The 23,511-nt window shown below is 45.4% G+C and overlaps 1 protein-coding gene across 2 annotated transcripts in view; it reads left to right on the top strand.

The window, feature by feature from the left end:
* The window catches only part of sptlc3 (serine palmitoyltransferase, long chain base subunit 3), a 29,627-nt gene extending 11,209 nt beyond the window's left edge, over positions 1 to 18,418 (top strand). Inside the window, exons 5-12 of one of the 2 annotated variants that reach the window (XM_036546867.1) lie at positions 135 to 259; positions 1,256 to 1,349; positions 6,896 to 7,001; positions 7,832 to 8,051; positions 10,186 to 10,312; positions 14,912 to 15,047; positions 17,282 to 17,411; positions 18,219 to 18,418. In XM_036546867.1, coding sequence (XP_036402760.1) covers positions 135 to 259; positions 1,256 to 1,349; positions 6,896 to 7,001; positions 7,832 to 8,051; positions 10,186 to 10,312; positions 14,912 to 15,047; positions 17,282 to 17,411; positions 18,219 to 18,332 — 1,052 coding nt within the window. In that variant the 3' untranslated portion in view covers positions 18,333 to 18,418. The remainder of the gene's footprint in view (positions 1 to 134; positions 260 to 1,255; positions 1,350 to 6,895; positions 7,002 to 7,831; positions 8,052 to 10,185; positions 10,313 to 14,911; positions 15,048 to 17,281; positions 17,412 to 18,218) is intronic. The other variant, XM_036546868.1, reaches the window with a different exon arrangement.
* The last annotated feature ends 5,093 nt before the right edge of the window (positions 18,419 to 23,511 follow it).

Here is a 23,511-nt window from a genome sequence, read left to right as displayed (position 1 = left end):
GAATTTCAGTTTCGTAGTGAACTGACCCAAGGAATCTGAGGGCACCTTCAGTCCAGACACTGAGTGACACAGAGTGACACACCAGGAGTGAAAGAGGGGCTCTAAGTGACAGCTGTCGATTCCCTTCTCCACAGGTAACCTAAGCATCCACAAAGAGCTGGAGGACCTGGTGGCCACGTTCCTGGGGGCGGAGTCTGCCATGACGTTTGGAATGGGCTTCGCCACCAACTCCATGAACATCCCAGCTCTTGTGGGCAAGGTGCGATTTAACAAATGCAGTGCCTGCATGAAGCAGTGGAAATGCTGTACTGGGTGCGCCATGGCATAAATATGGAATTTATGATTATGTTTTCTTGGGCTGTGAAAAAGAGGCTGAAGAGGGTAATTATGAATTTTATTATCTGGTCTCTGAATGAACAATATGTTTTGCATTTCTGTTTGTATGTATGTATTGTATTTGTAGCCCTAAAAGAAATGGTTATTGTACTGAAAAGCTCCATTACAGTGAGGAATCACTCTGCCCTCTAGAGGCAGAGCTGTGCACTGTTAACACACTGACCCAGTTAGGATGAGGCCTCCAAGGGGTTACTGTCGGCGATCCAATGTGTCAGCGGAGCTGATGCCACCAGACAGGGGAAGGAGGTGGCCTCAAACTGGTTTAAGTGATGAAGATGAAGGAGGACCACACGGCTAAGGAGGGACAATTCCACTGGCCTTCCCCTGCCAGATGGCTCCCGGGTCCTGGATACTGTGAAGAGCTTGAAACCTGCGAAGGCATAATGCTTCAGGATATCTCTCTGAGACATGATCCATCGCGGCTGAATGACCATGACAGCTGCTGGTAGCACAGGAACCAGCCAGCACTGAGAAGCAGCCAGCACTGAGGATCAGCTGGGGAGGCTCATGGCTGTGATGCTGCCACAAGGTGGAGATGGAGAGCATTCACCGTTTCTACTGCTTTTTAAATAAACTGCTCCTCCGTGAGCATCTGTTCAGAGCAGGTGCTGGGCAAGATTCACTGATCATTATATTAAGCAGATGGGCAAGTAGTGGATATGGATTTTTACATTGATGCATCTCAGTAATGCCAAGATTAGTGGATGTGTGCAGCACTTGGTGACTGTTCAAGACCAGAAATTTCCCATCCACCCTGTGTCTCCTGAAATGCCTCAAGGGGACAGAACTGTGATTCCATGTGGACAGCGTCATGTAGTTGGGCGAATGTGAAAGCGATTGCATTTCCTCCCTCTTGCAGGGTAGCCTGATCCTAAGCGACGAGCTGAATCACACGTCCCTCATCCTGGGAGCCAGGCTGTCCGGCGCCACCATCCGGGTTTTCAAGCACAACAGTGAGTGGGCAAGAGCTTAAAGTCTGCTTAGCAGCGGGGCGAAGCTGGCGTCAGTGCAGCAGCGCTCCTGTGTGTGCCGCTTTTATGACCGACTGGCAGTAAAGTGACCAAATGGCTTAGATCTGATTGGCTGGCATGGAGCGGACTGTGCACCATCATTGCCGCTGAGCTGAGTTAACAGCTTACACATTATATTACACTAACCCACCAGCTGCTTCTTAGGCCTGCCACCAGCCTTACATACTAGGGATGGTAAGATTCACCAATTCGCATCGGTGCACCGGCATGAAAGTAAATTCAATTAAATTAAGATTTAAAAAGTGTGCACCGGATACAATTTGGGATGAACTCGGGATGCATCGTTTCTAACACCTTTGCATCGGTAAAATCCGATTCATTTATATATAATTATTAGTAGAGGCCTTATGCCTTTATTATTTAGAAATAAGACCAATAATTTGTGACCAATAATTTTATATTTAGATGGATTCCTCCTCTCTACACTGTTTCTCAAGCGTGCTCTCTCATCTCCGCTGCTGTCAGTGGCCAATTCTTCTAAAACCTTGCTTCTTACCCACTTGCCCCTTATGTAATCTGGGTGTTGGGTTCTGACTGCTGGTTTGACTGCTAAGCCTATGTGCATGCATTACTTCAGATTAAAGCATGGTTGTTACGAGAAAATGAAGCCAGGTAGACATTTTGAAACATGGCAGAAATTTGTTTTGAAGTGTTAGTCAGCCAAATTTTTACCATTAATAAACTGAGGGTTTGTTTAAATAACTGAGGGTTTATTAATGTTTATTAATAAGTTATTTATTCAGTAAATCTTTTGCTGAATGTGATCAGGATTGAAATGCTGTCTTGCCTAAAGGGCAGGCGCTGAGTTAACTCTGCCACTAGATGACGCTCTGAAGCTACTCCAGCCATCAGCATGGGTCACTGTGGAACAACAATATATCTGGATTGTTTGTGGTCATAAGGAGTAATGCAAGCAAGGAAAAAATAACCCCAAGGCATGTTCTGCTGTTCGTGGGAGCAGAACAACGGAAAGCATCTGACATGTAAATCTCGGTTCCCAAATTTACACCGACGGGTACAAGTGGATTTGGTTAGGAGCCCTGCAGCAGGTCCAATCAGCCTTGTGTTTGAAATGGCTCTCTTGCTCTAAACATGACCCCTTGCCCCCCCCAACAGCACCAGTTTCTGCTTCCTGCATGACATGCCAGCCAAGGCAGTAACAGTAAGTGACAGACACAGCAAGTGACGAACGTCCTTTCTCTGGTGTCGCCAGACAAGAATCCATTTACGGCGCGTCTGGGTGGTGCCATCTCTGTCTGAAATGGAGTGGATGTGATCACCTCCCACCTAACAGCCGGCTTCTCTTTAATAAGCTTGTGCTCTGTGTGGAGTTTGTGTCATTTTACTCTGATGTTCATAAATGCCCACTCTCCTCTCCTCCATGAATTTCTATAGTTACAGCTAAATGCTGTTCCAGCATTTAGTCTTGCTGCGCTAGACTTCATCAATAACTTTTGCAATAATAAAACCTCCCAAGCCAGTCTTTCTATACCAGCATCTTTGCGATTATGGTAGAAATCAGCAAGCGATGCAACAAAAATCAAACCACGCTGGGTGATGGAGTAGCAGGGAGCAGATTGCAGATTGTTGCGACAGAGAGAGCAGACACCTTTTGCCATGGAACTGGAATGTGACTATTTTACCCAGTAATAAAGGTACTGAAGCCCTCTTACACAGAATTCTGCGGTTCTTGTTATGGGCAAGATGTAACTTGTTGAACAAAATGCACAGCATTTTAACTGAGAAAATTAGACCCTACATTAGCACCTCCCTGCACACTCCTATCTGCAAACTGCAGGATTTAAAATCCGTTGCAGTGCATGTTGGAGTCTGTCAGTTATGCAGTCAATCATTGTCTCAGCAGAGTTCTTTTGAGCTGGTTCTGGCTGTCTTCATCTTCACAACAGAGCTGATTCGCATCTTACAGACTGGCTATCTGGCCACTCTGCTTTGGGTAAAACTATCTAGTGTGCCTCCAGTGAAGTTTGTGAATCAGGTTGGACGATAGCATCCAGACTGCACTTGGAAAGTAAGCATGACTCAATAAGAAATATGCACTGGATTTTTTTTTTTATCATCTTCCTAGATAATTTATCCATTAGGGAGATTGGGGTCCCAAAGCCTGAAGCAAAGCACCAGCCAGAGAACACGATTGTTATCATACCAGTTTTCTTAGCTTAGGCTTTTCTTTTTTCCAAATGTAAAGGTCAATATGGAATTAATTTGTAGTCAATTCACTTTATCCACGCATCAGATAGTATGTGCACATCTGCCTTTGTGTTGGAATAGTCCCTTTTCAAATGGAAAATGGACTGTGATACTATCAAATATTGAATCTGTTGGAGCATAATTTGGGTTGTCACACAAAAGACAGTCAGCCCACATGCCGGTATTGTATTCAAAGAAGAGGAGTGTCCTGGTAGCGAGCATTAAGATGTCCTCATGGCCTTGTATTGAGGATTGAGGGAACTGAGCTAAGGATGAAAAGGCCTGATTGAATGTTTTAAGGGGTAATTGTGTCGTGGTTAGCACTTAAAGCTTTTGAATGATGCATGTGGGGTGGTTTCTCTGGTTTCCTTGTTTTGCTTTTGGGTGGCTTGACAGATGACAGCCAGAGTGGTTTAATTTGTTCCCCCCCACAGTTTTTGCTTTATATCTTGTCCCTATTAATTTTTCTTGGCATGTTTTGTTGTATTTTTTGGCAGGTGGTGTTTCAACCACCTGCCAATGGTGTCTAGGGAACCATTGAAGCTTTTTTATTTGGCTGGGCATTTATCTTGGCTCCAAAGCTCAGTTATGAAGTGGAATATGAGGTGGGTGAACCTACATTGAAAACCTTCCTGAAGTATCTATGTGTATCTATCCTGAAGCCACGTATGCAGCTGTAGTTATTGCCTTGACTAGTGGCAGATTCCTGCATAGCTGAGTGGCAGGCTTGCGGGCACTTGCCACCCCTAAACAGTCACAGTGTTTTAAATCAGCCAGATCCTTGGCTTTAATTAGGTTTTGACAAAGTATCTTTCCACCTCACATCTTTCATTACAAGTGCACACACACACATGCACATACATATAGACACATGTATGAACCATCTGTGCTGAAATCCTGTTTTCCAGCCTTAATCTGCTTCCTCACAGCATTAAATGTTTATTTGTCAACGCCTCTCTTTTAGTGTCAAACACATATGAGCAGCTAATACTTTAGTTCGACAGTGTGTGCTAGAAATTCAGAAGGGCATGTGGAAAAAGTCATTTTTTGCTCTGTGGATATTAAATGAACCCACATATAGCTAGGTAATCTGTGTCAAAGTTTGGCAGGTTGCACTAGAAAAACAAAACCCACATTTTCATTCTCTCTTTTTCCTTACCACATTTTGACATGATAGGTCACAGGGCCGTTTTAGAAGAAAGAAATGCAAATATGATAGTCAGTCTTTGTAAGATTCTGTCTGTCGTTGAAACCTTCTGCCCTTTGTTTCTTTGTTTTCCAAAAGTCGATCCGCGCACAGGACAGGAGAGGACACGGCCGCTGCTAGGCTGTGTCAGTTCCTCTTTGTCCCTGTCGCTCCCTGTTGTTCAAACAAAACCTTGGCAGAGTAATATGTACGGCTGTGTGGGTCCTTCAGTGGACAGCTATTGAGCTGGAATTCCAGCACACTAAGTTACCGGACAGGTCTGCCCGCGCTCTGATAGCTGAGTGGAGCTTGAGCTGAAGCGTTATTGTTCACACTGAAAACACCTCCCTGACAGTGTTTCTTCTCTCCTGGCTGATATTGAGAAAAAGGCCCAGGAAAATGGTGTCCCTCTCAGCAGTAATTTACTGCTAAGGGATTGTGTCTGTGTTTCTAACTGAGGACAGCATCTGTGCTCACAAAACACTGAATCCAAACACATATAGCTGTCTAATGTAGATTTTAATGATCAGTAGCATTAGCATCTCTAAATTGGCAAATGGTACGAGATTTTAACAGCTTAGATCAAAAACATGCATTTTTCATTTTACGCTTTGCATTTAGTCTTTGCATGTATTTCAACTGAAACAATGTGCTTCCTTATTCATTTGTTTTACTTCAGAACCAATATGATGCACCACAGGAAGCCTGTCATTACAGTGTCACACACAGATGCATCTTCTTGCATTTGTGAATGCTTTATAAAAGGCATGTGTTTCGAGTAGCCCTTTCATGTAACAAAACAAAAAGAGTCATGGTGGAGCAAGTGTACTACACTGTTTCTCATTTGTTACTCATTTTCTTATGCTGTTACTCATCATCTGTTCCTCCTCATCTAACAGTGTGGTCCTCACCACTATATTCCATGAACATTTTTTTGATGTGCCTCTTCAAATGCAATGGTAACAGCTTACTTGTTAAATATCGCCATCTACTGTCCAGAGTGGGACAGCAGCAGCCACCGCAGAGCCAAATTAGCTGTTTAAATCACTCATTCCAATTGATTGAAAAGATGTCTCCTGTCTAGTCTAGCTTATTATTCTGGCAGCATAGACATGAACCTTATTTACAAAAAAATAGGCCAGCTGTTTAGAGCCTTGATTGTACACATCCAAGATAACTTTGAATAATTTGTTTTTCATTTCTATGGTCGTCCTACTCGCACCACTCTGTCATTAAAATAAAGATGTATGTCGGAAAACAAGCATGTTTTCCTATTTGCCCTCATTGTCTGGGGACATTGTGGTCACTGTTTTCTGATCTCCCGGTTTATTTGTAATAATTGTGTACATGCGCAGGGTTCAGCATGCACAGATCCACAAATAAGGGCTCTTTTGGTGTCGGTGGCTGTGGAGCGCCTGACCCCTGCTGTGCGCCTGCTGAACTGCGCCTTACTCTGTAATTTACACATCCTTTGGAGGCCAAGCCACAGGCCCCCGGGAGACAGGACGGAAATGCTCGCCCCCTCTGTCTTCGGTGTCAGCATTTGGAGAAGGTTCTGGGCCCCAATTAAACTGTCTCCTGAATCAGTCGTGACTAAGTAGCACCCAGTAACATTTAAGGTCCGCATCCAGAGTAGCTGCAGGTGACCCAGGCGTGCTCATCTTATCGAGTGTGTTTGGCTCATTGTGAAGGTCACATGGGTAAACACTAGGAGCAGGCCTGACAGGAAGTGAAGCAGTATAAGGTGTCCCGTAAGGCTTCGATGCGACCTGCCCATTTTTGTTCAGTCCCCCTTTATTCTGTACTGTTTTTATCAGTTTGCTTCGTCTTCAGGACAGCAAGACAGCAAACAGTGTATACAGGATACACAACGATAACCTGTAGTCTTGAACAGACGCTTTAAGATTGATACATCTTTCATCCTCATGCGCTGCTTTCTGTGGTTAATACCTATTTTGGGCTGAGGCTGTTGATCAGTGGAGGCAGAAACCGCGCAGCCCTAATTGCAGTTTCCTGTGTGTGGCGTTTGTTGCTGACAGATTGAGAAGCGTGTTCCCATGCTGTGTTCCCCCAGACATGCAGAGTCTGGAGCGGATGCTGAGGGAGGCAGTGAGCGCCGGGCAGCCCCGCACCCACCGACCCTGGAAGAAGATCCTCATCGTGGTGGAGGGTATCTACAGGTCAGCCAAGTCCCGCCGTCCTCCTCGACGCCCCCGCAGCTTACACAACTCGCAGCCTGGACGCGCAGATCTCTCTTCCTATTTTGCCGCTTGTTGCGCTACTTAGCGATAACTAGGTAAGGAAAGGCAGGGTACTGAGCTCACAGGCTGTCAGTCTGACACAAGTGCTGTCTCTGCTGATTCCGGAGCCTCTCTCTGTCCCAAACGCTCATTAGAGAGAGCAGCAGCCGAGGCAGACGGCAGAGGTGAGGGGAGCGCGGTTATCGGAGAGTCGGGGGCAGACTGCGTGACAGGGAGTAATCTCCAGCCTCATTGCATCTGCCCAGCCTCTCCTTTTCTTCCCACACAGGCAGAGGGAGGACCAGACACTCAGCTCTGTATTTCCCAATAAGTCACACTGAATTTGTGAGAGAGTTCAGGTCTGCACTAGGTCCAGGCAAATGTTGCTGGATAAAGATACAGGGTGGGGGTGGGGGTTGGGGGTTGGGATATGATGGCAATCAGGCACCTGTTTCATGCATCTACTGCAGGAACATCAGAATGGCTCAATAAAGGGGAAGAGCTCCGGTAGCAAAGGGACAGGCAGGATGCCTTGAAGTCTGCACTGCTGAGGGAGAAAAACTTTTCTCCTTTCATTTGATGCATATGAACTGCTGAGCAGGAGCTGGGGGAACTCTGTGAGATCTGCTAAGCCGTCTGTCTGCATCTGCCAAGCATGAATGGCGTAAATGCAGAGAGGGGTGGGACTTTGAAGATACCAGTAGTTGGAGGAGATGAAAGCACAGGGGTTTTGGGGTCAGATGTAAGTGTGTCTGCGTTCTGTGTCCCAGCATGGAGGGCTCCATCGTGCGCCTGCCTGAGATTGTGGCCCTGAAGAAGAAGTACAAGGCCTACCTGTACCTGGACGAGGCCCACAGCATCGGAGCAGTGGGGTCCACGGGCCGTGGCGTCACAGAGCACTTCGGCATTGACCCCTCGGACGTTGACGTGCTAATGGGCACCTTCACCAAGAGCTTTGGCGCAGCCGGCGGATATATCGCAGGGAAGAAGGTACCGAACTACCCATCTAAAATCTGACCGTTTTTGTAACCCTCCTTTTTCTGCCCAATGGAGGCATGTTTAGCCTACTTTATTTCCAATTGCTTTAAAGGTTCTTGTGTGTGAGAGATGTTAACAGAGCCAGGTCCTTTCCCAGACATTTTTTCTCTCCTGTCACCTTGCAGTGACCTCTTGGGTAATAATGACCTGTTCTGTGTCATTTATTCATTAAAAAAAAAAAACTAGCCCCCCACCCCCCCAAAACCTCACCAGCAGAAGGCTGTGCATAGTGGGCCATGGCCGTCTGTGCCATCTCCTCACATGCCTGTGCATTATAGCATGTAGCGTGGTGCGGCTCAGTGCCACCTCCATGTTTCGCTGGGCTGGAGCGGTGCTCACATGCCCCACAAATGTTCCAGCACATGCACAGTGCTGCGTTTCAGGGCTTTTGCGATTTATTATTTCACAATTAAAAAGAGCACATTGGAATGTGACCACATCATGGATGCCGCAGTAAAGAAAAGAGATGCCATGCTTTTTGAATTAAATGTCCAAAGCGGGACCCTTCCTGCCCATATTGTGTGTCTGCCCAACCTCCCTGTGTTTTAATAAGGTGGTAGAGCTGGAGCACTGCCAGCCTCTTCTTGTGGAAAATGCTGGACCGTGTTCCAGATTTCCCAGGATGCTCTATAACAGGCACGAGAATGAACAAAATATTAACATATTGCCCTAATTGATAGCTGGTGGTAGATGGTAAAGTTTAGGGAAAAAAAAAACATTTTAATTTCTTTTGATATGTGTTGATCTGGTGAAATTGTAAATTCTAATGAAGATTTTAACGGATTAATGCTGGTTTTGAAACGCATCATTGGATCTTTTTTTCATTTTCGTTTTATATACTTTCATTTTTTGAAATAGATGTTTTTGAAGCCCACCAAAATAAGTAGCATAAGTGTGTCTCTAGTCTGTATTCTACTGATGTGTAGAACCCATCAGAACAGTAATAGATCCTCATCAGATCAGTAGATTCAGCCATTTGTTGAAGAGACTTGTTCCTGTGTTATCAAACAGTATTCCTTCTGTACCCATTGTGAAGGAGCATCCTATTCTCTGTATCAGGTGAATGTGAATGCTATACCGTATCAGAGGTTGGACAGGGAGTGGGGGACATAAGTGTAAGAACTGAGACACCAGCGCCTGCACACGCTCAGATCCCCAGATGCCGAGCGGATTTCTCCACCAGCTTATCTGCGGCGTCCCAGAAAGCACAGTCCTAGGCGCAAATCTCCAGACCTAAATGGAAGCAGATGCTTTTCTCCTAAATCCCAGCCATACATCTGGGGCATGAGACCACCGCCCCTCTCACCCCTCTCGCCCCCACAGAGGCAGAAGGCAGGAGAAGGAGGTGATGGTCGGGGGCGTGCGGCTCGTCGTCGGTCCTTCCTGATGACCGCAGATCACACGCCTTGTGCTAAAGGCACAAACTTCAGCTTAAACCACTTTATAAAAAACAGCCAGTCTGTTGGCGGTCACATAAATAAGAGCTCCAGCACTTCACCACCAATCTTTTGGAATGACCCTTTTTATGTCCTGGTTTTTTTCATTCCACTAGAAGGCATAGTCAGGTTTTTTGACCATTAAGAAATTCAGTTAAAATTCACCAACTGTGATTGAACAAAAGCTGTTTTGCTGCATTTACAGGTTCAAACCCTGACGAATACTAAAATCTTGTCTTTTCAAAGTTACCTTCACAGTTACTATCACTGTAGTTTTGCCACACTTTATTAACTGTTAATGTTGTCATATTGCTCCCTCTAGTGGACTTGTTGGAGGGTTGCACTATTTTGTGATTGTAAAGGAAAACGGCGTTTTCAGGCACGGACAAGTGTTGAAAAGAACTTTACCACTCATCATTTATCACTTATCATTAGTTTATCATTATATCTAATACGAAATTGTTTTAATTTCATATAATTTGTTATTTCTATCTGTAAGGAACCTGCATGGATAAATTTCTGTTCTCTTGTGATGGAAGTCACTCTGGAAAAGAGCATCTGCTAAATGAATGTAATATAAGGTTTTTATCAGGACTACATTGAATAGATTCCTGTTTGTGCATTTATACATGGTTTTTTTCTGTATGCAGGAGCTTATTGATTACCTACGAAGCCACTCCCACAGTGCAGTCTACGCGACCGCCATGTCTCCACCCGTGGCCGAACAGATCATCAGGGCCATGAAGTGCATCATGGGATTGGACGGCACCACAGTCGGTTAGAACCTACTCTCTCCTTGCTCCAGAACCACTCAGAACCAAACTCTATTCCAGGCCATGGTCCCGGAACCATGTGGCTCCCATCCTCTGGAAACATGCAGGCTATTAGAGGGGTCCATTTGGGAACAGAGTGGGTCTAACTAGAAGCACACGTGACCTCTGCTGCTGTGGAAATCACTTTCATATGCTTTAGAGAGACCTGCGTTTCTAAACAGTCCCCGAAGTAATAGCTTTAGACACTGAGGTAGTGCAGTAATCATTCAGCTTGTTACCCAGGTTTTGAGTTGTTTGTTACATATAGAGAAGAGCACTCTTAAAAAGATGCAGTTCTAGTTGAATTTAACTGTGTCAAAATACTTTTGAATGATGTTAAAATAGGTCTTACTTTCAGCCAACAATATTGAATATAGATCTATGCCTGCAGCAACATTTTGTAAGGGGGGGGGTAGGGACTCAATAATGGAAGATTATGTTCAAAACATTTTGCACATGTTGAAGAAGATTACTAAAGCCCAATTTTGGAAATATGCACATTTTACTATATTTGGAGTGCTTATGATGGTTATAGTCCAGATGTTGTAAGGTTCTTAGAAGCAGTGATTATATCCATGTGCAAGATGCATAGAATCAATTTTTTAAGATGAGGAACATCAGAATTATGAGGGATTTGCATAAAGCTGTTTTACTGCCTGCATCTGCAGAGGACCACACTGGTGTGAGGTGGAGTGAGAAGTCGTGAGTTTCGATCACTCTCCTTTCATTCTGCAGTCTCTTCAGTGTTAGCACACTGGCTTTGTGTGTGAAAAAAGGAGGAAAGAGGAAGAGCCAAGCTAGTAACAAGTGAGGGATTGAAATCACCTACCCAGACAACATTCTGACACGGAAGTCACTGGGAGGTGAATGTAAAAGTGGTCAGGTATCTTTAAGAGAGTGTGGTTGTGCGCTAAATCATGTGTGGCGCCCCCTCCTGGCCAGGTTATTGGCTGAATGGGGCTGTGCTTAACTGCAGACAGACACAGGGGATCATAGAGGAAGTTTAAGGGAGACTTACCATAGTCAGTCCCCTGATTACATCAAAACCCTCAGGTTATGTCTGGGTTGGAATGGGCGTGGTTCATACAATTTGAGTTATGTTACATTTTGGCATGATCACTGATTTAGCAACTACTTAAAAGATTGCACTGTTTATTTCCAAAGTTTACATGGGTTACATTTTTACATACTGTCTGTTCATACACCTAGATACAGAACTTAGGATATGCACTTTGCGCAAAAGTATGATGCGGAATTGAGCCTGACACCTTCAGGTTACAAGCACTGCTCATGGACCAGTACACCACACCAGCACCCATAGCTTTGTTTGAAAAAGAAAAGCACAGCTGGTTATTGCATCTCTGTTAGCCTTGACCCATTGCGAGGAGAGTAAAGAGTGAACTTGTGTACGCTTGTGAAGCAAGGCGTGAAGCTTTTCCTCAGAGTATGCTGTACTGAGGGAGCGCAGCTGGCAGGAAAAACACTGTTGGATGAGATACGCTTCTCACAGTGTTTAAACCAGACAATGTGCTTTGTCAGGGACCTTTCTGTTTGTGTGTTCCTGCAGCGAAAATGGATCCAACAACCTGGCAGCGAAGCCCCACAGAGCAGGAACATCACTGCAATCCAGTTTGACTGTCACCTGTCTCTGTAGGCACTGAGAATTTAGCGAGCAGCGTGTAGCGTTTTGGTTTTTTTTTGTTTTTTTTTTGCCATCTTTTTTAACAGCGTTGATTGACCAAATGGGGCTTTTTCGTCTTGGCTGTTGATGAGGTGTTTACGTTTTTGCTGAGATAAGTGGGGTTTTTTGCGCAAGTTTGCTCACACCCTTTGAAATACCTGCCAATCTATTTCCAGGTAATCAAGGGGAAACAGCATTGTATCCAAGGCCAGCTGGTGCCAAAAGCCTTGCAGCAGGCCGGCTGCCTTTCTCGCACTTCCCAACATTAACGAACTGCCCACACGCTGTTATTGATTTATTTTATTTTCCATTGTGATTATCTGAATGAGAGATAGTAACTGCACTTCGTATTTGGTTTCACCTATGGCCCTCTTCCAGGGTCAGGCTTTGTGCACAATCCATCACATCCTATTTACAGCCCAACAAGGCTGGGCACACACCAACTTGTACGCCAGTCAGCCTGTCGCAGCAAAAACACACTATCAGAGCTGTGATCACAGTAGACTTGACCCCTGTAGAGTAGATAGCAGATCTGAAAACCCCTGCCAGGTTATTCTTATGTTTTGCAATACGCGTTCTGAAAACGGCCGTGAAAACAAGAAGCAGGGTTCACAAAATAGGCCTGGACTTGATAATGGAGCTGTGCGAAAATCCGTTAATAATATTCCTTTTCTCCTACTGGGACTCTGAGCCTGTGATGTGAAAATTGGAAGCAGTAGTCATTTCCTGATTTTCCCCCTTTCCTAGAAACGGATACACCATCGTCATTAAAGCCAGAAAAACCAAACTCAGAGCACAATGGTGTCTGCACAGATTCTTTCTCTCTATCTCACTCTTAAAAAAACCTGCCTCTTTCACTCACTTACTAAATCAGTCACTCATGCAACCGCCCACACACCAGGCCGCTTGTCCCAATGAAATAAAGCTATCACCAATAAGCCAATTAAGCTACATACTGTCTAACTAGCATCAAAGGCAGAGGGGACGCCTTTGCTCCCTTGGAAGGACAGGTAGTGCCAGTTGAAGCAGCTGGATTTTGGTTGTTTTTCACCCTCCCTTGCCCACAGCATTCCTGTGAAGTGAACAGCGCTGGGTCCTTTCCAGAATGAGTTGTGTACCTCCAGACCTCACCTGAGAAGCTGGTGGCAGCATCGGGAGGCTGGGGTTACATCACCACTGGGCTTACAGCAGGGCATGGGCCCAGGCCAGCACTTTGCCCGCATACTCCAGCCTCAGGCACTGATAACAGAAGACATTTTAAAAGGTCACGCAGGGCTGCTGCTTATCAGACTGCCCATAATGAAGTATGGTGAGCAGAGCATGCTGTAGAACAAAGCACATTCTTTTCCCTTTTCAGTCTTAAGTAAGGAGGTAGTACAATACATATGGCTAGAGGTATGGAACCCCAGAATTAGAATACTGTTTGGCAGAAGGGGACTTTCTTATCCACAATGCAGATTCTTCATGCTAGCAAATAAAAAAGCAATAAAGAGCCTTCAGTCCTCAGATACCAATGAAATGGGAAGAGCTTAGAGCTTACCTTACATAGAAATGCAAAGCCTTATTCAATCATTATGAGACAAAGAAGCCAGATATTCGGTGCAATTGATGCACCCCCTCCCCCCCCCCCCCCCCCCCCCCCCCCCCCCCCCCCCTCAATGCTGATGAACTTTTCCAATAGCGTTCTGAAGAAATGCCCAATACCTTATGGTGAGCGGTTACTCTTTGGTTACAAATATTGGCACTGAAGATGAAAGTGGCAGTACAAAGGACAGTGTCTAGCTGAGGCTGCCCCCAGCAATCACATACTCCACAGTGTAAGGGGACAGGAGCCTCCTGTACATTGCGCTGCTCCGCTGTGGGCTGGCCTGTTCTCTGTGCCATCGCTGGCGTTTTTTTGTTTTGAACTCCGGTCTCTGGTTTGCGTTAACTGTCCAGATGGTAATGCTCTCATTACTGCTTTGCGGGCCAGTTTAAAGCTACTTGTGGCTTAAGCTGACACAGACGATTTAGGGCCTATAGAAAATGTTTTAATCTACTCTATGGTACAGAGTTATCCAAAACACACTTTATGATGCGGTGGCACACACACGCTCATGTTATGATGCATTTTTCTGTTTCGTCCTTCCTTTCTTTCTTTATTCCTCCTAAACAAAGTCAGTCCATCTCTGTTTTTCTGAAGACAGACAGAATCGTTTTTGTCACTCTGTGCCTTTGCTACATATGCTTATAGGCTTTGTTCTTCAGCCTTGAGAAATACTGAAGTTTATTCACGACACTAACAGTTGTGTCAGTTGCAATAGGAGAAAACAATGTCAGCATTTTTTCCCCTCCCTTTATTTGAAGTTTGTTTGTTTTATTATATCTCTGTGTGCCATGGCTACCGTTTTAAGCCTGGGGTCCGGGCCAAGAACAGCAGGCGGGAAAACAATTCAGGCTATGCGCTTATTACACAGCAGCGGCTGCCACGGCGCTTATTATCTTTTCATCGTTTCATCACCCACCTGTGAGGGAATGTCCCGGCACACTCCCGCAGCCTCCGCCTGTCTCCCGCTGCTCAGGTGGGCCGCTCCTCAATGGCCTGTCTGTGCTTAGCGTTCCTGACTGCTCTCATCTGGCGCCAGTGTATGTGCAGCAGATAGATGATGTGCACGTAGAAACATTGATTGAATCACAGGAAGAACAATGTATGCCACCAAAGTCCTTAGTGGTTGACAAGGATTGGAGCAGTCCCTCCACATTAATCCAAGTGCAGCAGGGGCTTATTTGGGTCTAGGACAGCCGCACGATCGACTCTTGTTCTTGCAAAAAGGCTGTTCCTCTTTCCTCGCTGCTGTGTGCTGTTTGCCCCAGTTGACTCAAAGCGACTCTCTCCCCCCCCAGGCATCCAGAGAGTACGCCAGCTGGCTGAGAACACCAGGTACTTCCGGCAGCGGCTGCAGGAGTTGGGCTTCATCACCTACGGCTCCCATGAGTCCCCCGTGGTCCCGCTGCTGCTCTACATGCCGGGAAAGGTCGGGTAAGTGCCGACAGCTGCAGGAGAGAGCCCGCGCATCAGAGAGTCGCCGTTCATCGGAGAGCTACCCAAAGGTGGCTTCAGAGGGACCTGTTGTGTCCCTTCGCTGCCGTGCCCATGACTGAGGATGGAACCGCCGCTGGCAGCTTTGTTTGCCGCTGTTTTCCCATGACGGGATTAGAGGAGAGTGCCCTGACAATGTCCTGATACGAATGTCCTTCAAGATCAGATCGCTAAAAGACAGGAAGGCGTGACTTTAATGAACAAGTGGCATCACTCTGAGCCATTGCGGTATTTTCATGGTGTTTATAGCTGGCAGCTTTATGTGGCCCACCAGACAAACACACATCTGGTATTGTGTTGCACTGCTCAGGGATTCCAGGCTCACAGAGAGCTGTTGCTGCTGTGCTGGTGTGCGCTCTCTGACTAAAAATACTGCAAGAATGTGTGGAAAGTGCTGATGGGTGTGTAAGGCTATATTCTGCATGTACATTAATGAAGATGTGATCACAGTTGCAGCACCTGCATAAACTGGCGACACGGTCTGGACTTCCACCCTCACGGTGTTCCGTTGGTGGGCCAACAGATATTTTTCTCTCCCCTCACGAGTATTGTGGGGATGTTTTTATGAGTTGTCTTGGTAAAACGCAACTTGGTCTTTCCACGCTGCACCTTTCTCGCTGCCAGGAATTTCAAAACATCAGCCGCTGTTCAGTTAATTACTGTCAACATGCGTATTTTAACATTTTAATTACAAATATAATATTTTGGTTCGTGCCATAGTTGATTAAAAATGAATGATATACTGTCACATCTTTGGGTTTCATTGCACATTCCAATTTTTTTTTTCCCTGATCTCAAACTTAAGCGAGAGGTTCAATGGACAGTTTTACCATTTTGACTCAGAGGAGAAAGAATAATCAGACCAACAATAGCAATGAAGGAATTTCCTCCCGAAAGCACAGTAATTAATTTTCCTGGCTATGTCAGAAGTGAGTTGGATTGCGGGGCTTTTGGATGCTTAGCTCCATCACTTCTGACTGAAAAGGGGCTCCGACATGTGAGCTGCTCATCCCGGCACGGGCGTTTCGGGCCGCTCCAAAGATAACAGCTCCCTGGCGCCGCTTCAAAGGTGACGGCCGCAGAGGGGGCTTTTTAACTAAGCTTTCAGCCAGTGAGGTTTTTTTTTTTTTTTTTGCTGTTGTCTTCGCCTTTGAAAAAGAAGACCTGCTCTCCCTCCTCTCTCCACCATCACGGCCTCTCACTTTCTCTCTTCATAAATTTGGTAGTGCAGCTGTTGGGTTTGCTTTAAGGGCGGAAAGGAGGACGGGGAAGAGGAGCAGAAGCAGGCCGGGTCACCCTGCGGCTGTGTGTGTGAGCAGGTGTACGGCACTCACCTGCGTGCTGCCACCGTTGCTCAGTCTCCCCCAGGAGTTCATACAGAAGCAGATCCTTTGTAAAGGATAGGAGTTTATTGAGCTTTGCTCCCCATGTCATCTACCTTATTACATTACGTTATCGGCATTTAGCAGATGCTCTTATCCAGAGCGACTTACATACATTACAATTTTTGCATGCTGTCTGTTTATATAGCTGGATATTTACTGAGGTAATTCTGGGTGAAGTACCTTGCCCAAGGGTACAACAGTAGTGGGGCAGTGCGGAATCGAACCTGCAACCTTTTGGTTACAAGTCCTGTTCCTTACCACTATGCTACATCTGCTTCATACACTCCTCTGTCCGCAGACACTCGCTAACGACTGCAAGGGTGATTGCTAAGCAAAGAACAGCAGTGGGAACAGACGTTGGTCCTGACCCAACACCCCGCCTCACCTCACTATCCCTGGCCTCCTTCACATGAGCCATCCTACCTGCACCCAGTTCCTGGCAGCCTTTAAATATTGGCACCCAGAATTGACGGCTCTGATTAGCTCAAGCATAATTTCTCATTTGAACGTGCGCCGTAGCTGGAGTCTGAGGTAGGTCTAAGAGACGGGGGAAAGTGCCCAGCTTTCTCATGCTTAGAGGCATGAGAGCACGTTCCACGTGCCAGTATTAATTACCAAGAGATTTAACCATTTGCAGTGTGGAGAATATTCTCATTTCAGCAGAGTTATTGTTTCCGTGTTTCCTCCTTGCCTTTTTTGAATTCTTCTTGTGAGGCGTCAGAGCCGAACTCTGGCAGTAACTGTGTGGCTTGCTGATGTGCGGATGACGTGGCACTTTTGTTCCTCCAGGGCCTTTTCGCGTGCCATGCTGGAGAGGAAGATCGGAGTGGTGGTGGTGGGCTTCCCCGCCACACCGATCGGCGAGGCCCGCGCTCGTTTCTGCGTGTCCGCCGCTCACACCAGGGAAATGCTGGACAAGGTGAGGTGCACCGGTCCTCTTCTCCCAGCCAACCCCTCCCTCCCTCCCTGTGTGCTGGCTTTCTGCTGTCACTTTTCTGAACCGCCTGGGGGAGGCGTTTCCATACAGGAAGAAAGCCATTTCCTTTATTTAGTTGGAGAGAACACCTTCCACTAAAAAGCGTCAGTCCTGACTGATTGTTTAGGTTTAGTCTGTTCCCCAAGAGGGAGCTCCAAACCCCAGTACAGGAGGCCCATTAAGAAAAGGGCAGAGGACTTCCAGTAGAGCACTATTCAGACATATGGCACACCTAGATCCATTGGAGGGCGTTGGGATGCCTGTTCTGTTTGTAGCCCATGTGTTTGTAAGGAATGGCCGTAGCTGTGATGCTGTGAAAATCTGGATTTTTTTGTTTTTGTTTTTGTTTTTTTTAATGGCCACTATTTTTATGTAAAATATGCCTTCTCAAAAAGGAGACACCTAAACTGAATTGACATGAAGGGGGTTTACTGCTGCATCTTTGTTGTAGAGTACCAGTGCAGTAAAGCTATAGATTTGTTTTGCACTCTTTTACTAATGCTTGTAGTGTAAAGAAATGTGGTACCAGGTGTGATTGTTTATTGTTAAATAAGAAAGTGGGTCTTTTCCATTTGATCTTGAAGATCAATATATCAATAAAACTACCTGTGCATTGACATGCAAAGACTGAAAAGAGAAAACCAAAGCAGTGAACCTTAACACCTCTGTACAACACCAGCCCACCTCTCCCCATGGCGTCTCTTTCCTTCCAGTTAGGTGTGTGATTCACTAAGCGCCATCTCTCCTCAGGTGCTGGGTACTCTTGACGAGGTGGGAGACTACCTGGTCCTGAAGTTCTCCCGACGGACACCCTCTCCACGGCCTGAGCTCTATGACGAGACGGACTTTGAGCTGGACAGCTGATAGCTGCCCCTCTCCTCACTCCCTGCACTGAGAGACCTGAAGCTGATCGTGACTGTGGTGCCTTCTCTAGAGGATCTAGCCTTTTTTCAGCCTAAGCTTTTTTCAGTCTCAGCTAATCAAAGTCTTCAGTAACGAAGGGCAGTCCATTGCTCTTTATAAGTCTAAATATGGGACATTTACATCAAATGACTCTAGATTAGGTGCGACTATGTAAATGTGTTAATAGGCAATTCAGTATGTCTATTTTAACAGTTGATATTTTTCTAATCATTAGATCAAAATCTAGTTTTATGAAGGACAATTAAATGAATAGACATGGCTTCTCATGTTCACAACCGTCCGCAAGTTCAGACCCACCCAGTTTAAAGGTCTAGATAAAATATATCATTATCATTGCCAATTTGACCTACATCTGATCATATCTTTGATTAATGCACAATTTCAGATTACACCCTCTGTGAAGGAGTGATTCATGTTCCTGCTGTTGTTTTGAAAACACCCTTCTGTTTTTGGAAGGCCACCAAAATTGCATTATTGGGGTTTAACTTGAGAAGATCGGGTGGCTTGAGACTATTTGTTTAGTGTTTACTGTTGGAACTAATGATTTGACTCTAGTCAAGGTAGTTTACAGAGACTAGTAACCCTGGTCTCATTTGCAATGCACTCATAACCTTGCTGAGATTTTCATGAAGTATCTTCATCAGTATGATCTCAGTTTTGGAATCACTTAATGGTACACTTCCCTGGCATTAAAATTGCCCTGAAGAAATGAATTGTATAACAACAGATGATTTTGTATCATGTGATAGCCATATTTAAGATAAAGTGCATTTTATTATAAACTAATTTGTGGTCATGTTCTTCATATACTGTCACAAGACTTTACGTGGGACATGAGATTCATTGTAATTGCATGCCATGCTCTTTGCTGTCATCCAGATGGATATTTTGCAGCATCTATTTTTTCAAATCATTTGATTTTCAGAATGACAAGCTGTGTAAGGCAGCCCCATACGCTAACATACACAGTAACAGGAAATCCTACTGCAGGAGAAACTCAGATTAGATGCTGCAAAAGTATTCCCTGTAGATTCCATCTTTGCAGATTTTTTGTCTCTGTAGAGATCTACATTGTTTTCATAAATAACAGGAGTTGTAGTAATTACTTCTGTGACATGAACTCAAATTCTGAGAGGCTTTCATACAAGAAAATACATGTTCTGTCGTGTTCGGTGGTAAGTCTCCCCCAAGAATTAGTCAAAACAGCTTAATTGATGCACTTTTAAAGAAACCCAGCACTCACACAGAACGTCTGATTTTCTGATGTTAAGCATTCAGACTATGCAATACATGTGCCAACCATTAACTTAAAGTAGTAATTAGCAAATAACTCTGGATTCTCCAGGAATGGGGTAACCATTTGATTGATACTGAAAGGAATTCAGGCAGGTAATAAATATTGCAGTATCTGTCAGATTGGTTCTAGTCTTCACTTGCTTTTTTTCTGCTGTATATTTCTGTCTGTTTTCCATCACACAACCACCATAGTAATAGTGTCTGCAGCAGACAGTGTGTCGTGCCGTAGTTTTAATTTGGTCACGCAGAAATGTCTGTGGAGCATTTCTGCTGCAGCCATGCTAATGAAGCCAAGCCCGGATCCCCCTGCCACCCAGCCCTCACACATGGGCATTGTTTCTGACACCGGGCTGACAGGCGGAGTGTCACAACTGCAGGGGCCCCCGGCATGTGGGGCTAGCTGGAGTGCTTGGGGGGGGCGCCTTTGATCTGCAAGCTGGGGCGTCCCCTTTTGTCAGACCTCTCACCTGGTGTCACAAGAACACGCGCTCCCAGCAAGAGGTAGCGCCCCGCTCCCCGAGGAGATGGGAGGATGGGTTCTCACGGCGACATCCTGTCCAAATGGAGGGCCTGTTTGCAAGGCGCTCAGGTCAACCCCAGGGATCGCTGTCATTGGAGTTGGTCCTCGGGGGCTCAGTGTCGGCATGCACTGTTTGTGTTTTGGTTTCATCTGGGCCTCCTCCTTCAAGTGCAATTGAAAACTGTTGAAAGGTTGAATGAGATGACTGCAATCACTATCTAGGTTTTTTTTTTCATCTGTTCCACACTTTACATTCGGCAACATTTTGGCAACAGCTGGAAGCAGGGGAAAAATACATGTGGCAGAATAAGGTCCCAAACCTCTCGCCGTTCCAGCCCAGACTTTTCTCCATACCTTCTGAAAGGTCATCCCTCCGCTTTATGAGGGATTTACATGGCTTCCAAACCCAAGTTTGCCGGCAACAATTCAATCATGACAGCCGCCATTCTAGCACAGTGTGTATCGGTATCGGTATCAGAATCACTGCTTGGTGAAGGAGGAATGGTACACTTTGCTTTGAGGCCAGATCAACCTACACCCATCAATCATCAGGTGTCCCATCAATCACTGTATGTCACGGGTCTGGGGCCTTGGCTGCCTGACAAACCGGGGCACCATCTGTGGAGCTCTTAGTGCGTCTGTCTGCATACAGCTGTCTTCCCTTTGCAACCAAGGCCATGCTTCCATGCTACAAACACAACATGGAAACAGGTGAGTTGTACAGATTTCTTTTGTTAATTTTGTGGGCTTCTGATAGCAGCTAATCATCATGGTCTTCCTGAGCCGCTGTCACAGGGCAAACCAGAGAACCTTAGATGACACCGCTGTTGATGTCAGCCCTTCCAGCCTGCCTACACTGCAGCATGCATCTATCTGAAGTGGCTCCTTTATTTGACTGGTGATTTTCCCTTAACTACACTACGAACAGTATATTTGAATGAGGGGTGAACCCAGTTGACCATCCATTGCTGTAACTGAGAGGGATTTAAGTGCTTTTGATCTGCATTTGCATAAAACTCTGCAAACTCACTGATACCCAGTTACTGGATTCCCAGATACAGAATTTGTACAGGCTCTCAACAGTGTGCTTTATGATCATTTCTATCACAACTGTCATAAACAGGCTGGTTTTTTTTTTGTCAGGTTCGCAAGGTCCAACTGCTCTGCTGACCCACACTGTACAGTTTTTACTAGGAAGATGAAATTACATATGTGACAGATGAGCTAAAAAGTAAGTTGGACAACCAAGGGATGTGTACATTGTGTCTGTTGGAAATATACATGCTTGCCCATTTCAGAAGCACTTCTGCTGTGAGGGATTACATTAACAGATAACCTTGAGTAGCATGAGCCTGTATGTATACTAAAGTCCTGTGTCTCCCCTCAAACAAATGTGCCCAGTGTAATTTACTCTTTGGTCTACTAGGTTGGCCTTATGGTAATCACACTAGGGTCGGTTTACTTTGAGCACTGGTGGATGAATCGGTGCTGTACTTTACATCTCAGGCTTTATAAGTGGGAGGAAAAAAGTAGCCCTGGTCTTTTTAGCTTAGAGTGATCATGGCCAGACACACCGTGTTGAAAGTGCCTGTACAGAGAGGATGCCACATCAAACCGCCGCAAAGCTCGCAAGGTTGAAAACGGGGATCAAGGCCTGTTTGATACCCATGCAGCCCTGCTCTCAATCGCCTGGGCCCCGACCATGTCAGAAGGGTGCAGGGTCTGGAAAACAGATGTCTCGCCCAGTGTTCCCCCTTATTTTTTGCAAGGGGGTTGATGATATGAGAAACGCTGAGGAAACATATGTCCAGTGCATGGAGTATCGGTGGCGAGGCGCCCCAGTGCTCCCCCTGGCCCGCGCTTTTGAACTGCAGACCTGTGGCCGCGCCTTTATTGGAATGGCATGGCGCTGTTATTGTGGAGGGGGGGGGGACCTCCAGTGATGCTTTGAAGTTGCCCAGTATCTCCAGAGCCACAAGGTCTCTGGACTGTTTTACATTTCTGTTTTGGTGAGATTTTGAGGTGGAACAGACGAAGGGCAGCCTAACATATTTGGGACAGGTGTTCTGCATAAAAATGACTGGAATAAAATTTCTTTTTTCTTTCTTTCACTCGAGTGTCCAGCAACTTTTGGTGTAGATTTATGTTTGTCATTAGCAAGAAACGAGAAATCCAATGGCTTTCTGTATTGAGAACTGGCTGCACTGACACCGGACACAAGGAGCATCCATTTACTTTACATGTGTTTTGGTTAATCTGAACTTTTTTTTAATTGTCACCAGCGGGTACTTTAAGGTTGACTGCCACTCAGTGCATTCATTTCTTGCTTACAAAACTCAAATACATATTCCATACTCAGGATTCCAGAGCCCCTTTGTCCACAGTAGAGCAGCTTATTTCCATTATGTGGTGAGCCAGAATCCTTTCGAGAAGATCAGTTTATAGAAAGACAGAAAAGAAGTAAGAGGACTGGCAAAATCAATGGCCTAGGATGTTGTGACAGAACATAGTACAGCTCTGTGGACGCTGATTTAAAGCTGATTAGACTGATGGGATTTAGGATGGTACAGCTCACAATGCATCCATCTTCTCAGGCCCGTCCCTCTCTGGAGCCTAAATCTTGTTACATACTCAACTTACATACTTTCAGCTTTAATGGATACACTTCTGTCCTTTTGTGCTGGAAGTCGCTGTGGATCAGATGGTCTGCTAAATTAATGTAATGTAATGTAATACATACTCAGTACTGGTATGCTGCATGCCATTATTTCACACTGCCCTGTTGAGGGGCTGCATAGTTCACAAGGGTTACACACACATCTAAATGTGCCTCTCAGAATAAGTAACTGTACGTAGCCTACACAGCAGTTTTTCAAAGAGAAACTTATAGAAGTGTCATTACATTTGATACCTCAGTGCAGGTCCACAAACCCTGACCCCTCATTGATGTGGAGGAGTTCCCTTTGAAGAACGACACACCGACACAAGGTAGTATGTTGGTAATTCGTAAATACCAATTTGACATCAGAACACATTACGTGTACTGTGTTGAGCATACAGCAGGCTTGAAAGAGAGTCATGAAAAGGTCATACAGTTATACTTTAGTTGTACATGTAGTATGCCCACGTTACACTGCTTTGCTGAACTGCATATTTAGTTTCATCAAATCCCTGGATTACTTTGTTTTATAAGACACTCATGTTTAGATAGCTCACAGGAGAATTCTGTTAGACTAAGCTACTCGTAAGCTCCCTTTGTCCAGAAAAGCCTGAAATGAGAAGGACTTAACATTATCGCAAACA

The sequence above is a fragment of the Megalops cyprinoides genome, chromosome 15 (assembly GCF_013368585.1).
Source record: "Megalops cyprinoides isolate fMegCyp1 chromosome 15, fMegCyp1.pri, whole genome shotgun sequence".
NCBI lineage: Eukaryota > Metazoa > Chordata > Actinopteri > Elopiformes > Megalopidae > Megalops > Megalops cyprinoides.
This window is presented reverse-complemented; position numbering and strand designations above follow the sequence as displayed.